We start from the raw sequence: 2,458 nt of genomic DNA, 5'->3' as shown, positions 1-2,458 counted from the left end.
TTTCCTCCTGGTATTGGTGGACAATGATTAACTGTAGCTCCAGTACTAGCAGCTGTATTAAAACAAGATGACTGTTGTAAATTGATATCCATGTTAATATTAGAACCTCCGTTACCCTAAATTAAGGTACAAAAAGGATATTAAAGCAGATTTTTGGAAAAAGCCCAATTAGTTCGAATTCGGCACTTAAAATTTTGTTTGTTGATATATATAAAATTTACATTTTGTGGGATTTATTAGAGGCCAGATACATTTTATTAAAATTGTGTGTAATTGTCTGTAAAAACTAGAACCAACCTGTCTTTGGACGTTACTGATGTCGATTAAGGTGTACCACTTATCTTCAGTTGAGAATTGCTGTCTGATCTTAGCATTGTAGGCGTTCGTTGCAAAATTAGCAGCAGCCGTTACTTGAGAATCTATTTGGCCGGTTTGTTGGAGATTTACACCAGCAGCTCTTGGTATGAACTGTGTTTGTGGTCCACCCAGTCTTTGGCCAGGCACACCAATTTGTCCTTGTCCTGCTATTTGGCCCTGTCCCATTTGACCTGAATTACTTGCTCTAAAATTTGGATTCTGGGGGTTTATTTGAGGTTGTTGGAAAGGTATCCCAGCAGCTTGGAAAGGTATCCCAGCAGCAGTTGTTATACCAGCATTATTGGTTGGTTGACTTCTAGGTGTAAATTGCGTCTGTGTTCCTGTCAATGATATAGTTTGCATTTGGCCAGGTAAATTTATTTGCCCCGGTACTGCAATTTGGCTTCGTCCTGTTTGAACTGAACCACCAACTCTCGAATTTACATTCTGGGGAAGGTTTGTTTGAGGCAACATAGATCCCATTCCACGTAGGTTGATACTACTTCCTGGATTTGTTGGTCCAATGTTTACCCCCGAAATGGGGTTCTGTAACCGATTTGTTTGTGGCAATCGTGGTCCTAAACCAGTAAGGTTTATACTACCAGCAGCATTTGTTGTGCCTGGATTAAATCCCATGGTTGACCCAGGAAACCCGGTGTTTACTTGTACGTTTGTAGTTGCACCAACTTGTGTACCAGTACTTGTTGGAGCTGTGCCGATAGGTTGTTGAGCTTGGAAAAGGTTCTGAGAAGCCCCAATAGATGGTCTTAGATTTTGTTGACCAGCCTGTGTAAAAGCTTGATTTGGTGTAATTTGTTGAGGGTTTGTGCCAATGTTAGCTCTCAGATTTGGTACACTGACAGTAATTGTATTTGGTGATCCCGTATTTGGTGGATTAGTAATTGTGCTCAAATGTCCAGAAGTTGTGAAACTCGGTGGTGAAATCAGGGTAGATGCTTAAACAAAAAAAGAAGGCTGAATCAGTGCAAATAACAAAAACGAAATAAGGGGATTTTTGGTGTTACTGCATTGACCATCTTATCCACGCTTCCGTAATAGAAAGCTTCATATTTTCTGTATTGTTGATGAATGCATTTAACTAGTTTTTCATAATATCTTAATGGCTGATTGGTAGATTTCGTCCTCTGATCTCAACAGTTGGATTTGATACCTCGGAAAAGTAAAATGTCGTTTACTTTCCGGTCATTTATATGCTTAGTAGCAATCCTACCTTGCGTTGCACGACCTTGTGATACAGTTCCAACAGACCCTGAAAATAAATTTTATCGGTTGAAATAAATACAAGGGTGTAAAGCTATTGACACAAAATTGTCCCAGTTCATAGAAGGCGACCACGCGGACCACAGCAGTTAAGTGGACGTTCATTTGGCATTTCATAATTGTTACTGAGCAAAAGGTACTGGTATTTTAAAACTGCCACCAAAGATGATAAAACAGTGTGTAATACCTTGTGTGTTTTGTTGTTGCTGCTGATATTTTTGACAGTTATACTTTGTTAAACGATAACCCACTCTTGTAGGAGTATATGTTACTACAACGGAACATAGTTGCGACTGAAATAATGACAAAGGCAATTGTGATTTTAATGTGATTTACAACAAAGTTTGAGGAACTAGATATTGATAGTATTCATTTTAACAAAAATCCATTTTATTGAATATTTGCTGATGACATATTTTGAATCTAATCACGAAGTATAGTCTGGGAAAAGAATGTATTTTTGTTGACTTACGTCACTGCCTGGTGCAGGAGGACATCTTGATGGTGAAGCATTGATATATGCAATGGCATTAGGACAGTTTGATTCTGATAACAATATATCCATATTGTAAACCATGTTATTACTTGTCTACAAGGAAGAATTACGAATTATGTCACATATACGATATACAACAATAAACGAAACCCTATGAAGAAAAATATTGTTATTTTAGTTCCATTTTCTCTTGCTGCGAGAGTAGGCTAAAATGACGACGTTAACCTTTACGTTGTGAATAAATGCTTGCTTTTGATCTTAAGAAAACTAACAGAGTACGATATATTACCACAAGGATGGCCTACATCAAAGTCAAACGAAATG

The 2,458-nt window shown here is 37.8% G+C and overlaps 1 protein-coding gene across 1 annotated transcript in view; it reads right to left on the bottom strand.

Annotated features, from left to right (window-relative positions):
* LOTGIDRAFT_160356 (hypothetical protein) overlaps positions 1-2,203 on the bottom strand; it is a gene marked incomplete at both ends in the record, with an annotated part of 13,728 nt that extends 11,525 nt beyond the window's left edge. Inside the window, 4 exons of the mRNA XM_009055403.1 lie at positions 298-1,313; positions 1,589-1,627; positions 1,826-1,931; positions 2,111-2,203. Coding sequence (XP_009053651.1) covers positions 298-1,313; positions 1,589-1,627; positions 1,826-1,931; positions 2,111-2,203 — 1,254 coding nt within the window. The remainder of the gene's footprint in view (positions 1-297; positions 1,314-1,588; positions 1,628-1,825; positions 1,932-2,110) is intronic.
* Between the last annotated feature and the right edge of the window lie 255 nt (positions 2,204-2,458).

The sequence above is a fragment of the Lottia gigantea genome (assembly GCF_000327385.1).
Source record: "Lottia gigantea unplaced genomic scaffold LOTGIsca_24, whole genome shotgun sequence".
NCBI classification, from domain to species: domain Eukaryota; kingdom Metazoa; phylum Mollusca; class Gastropoda; family Lottiidae; genus Lottia; species Lottia gigantea.
Note: the sequence above shows the minus strand (reverse complement) of the source record. Positions and strands in the feature narration are given on the sequence as shown.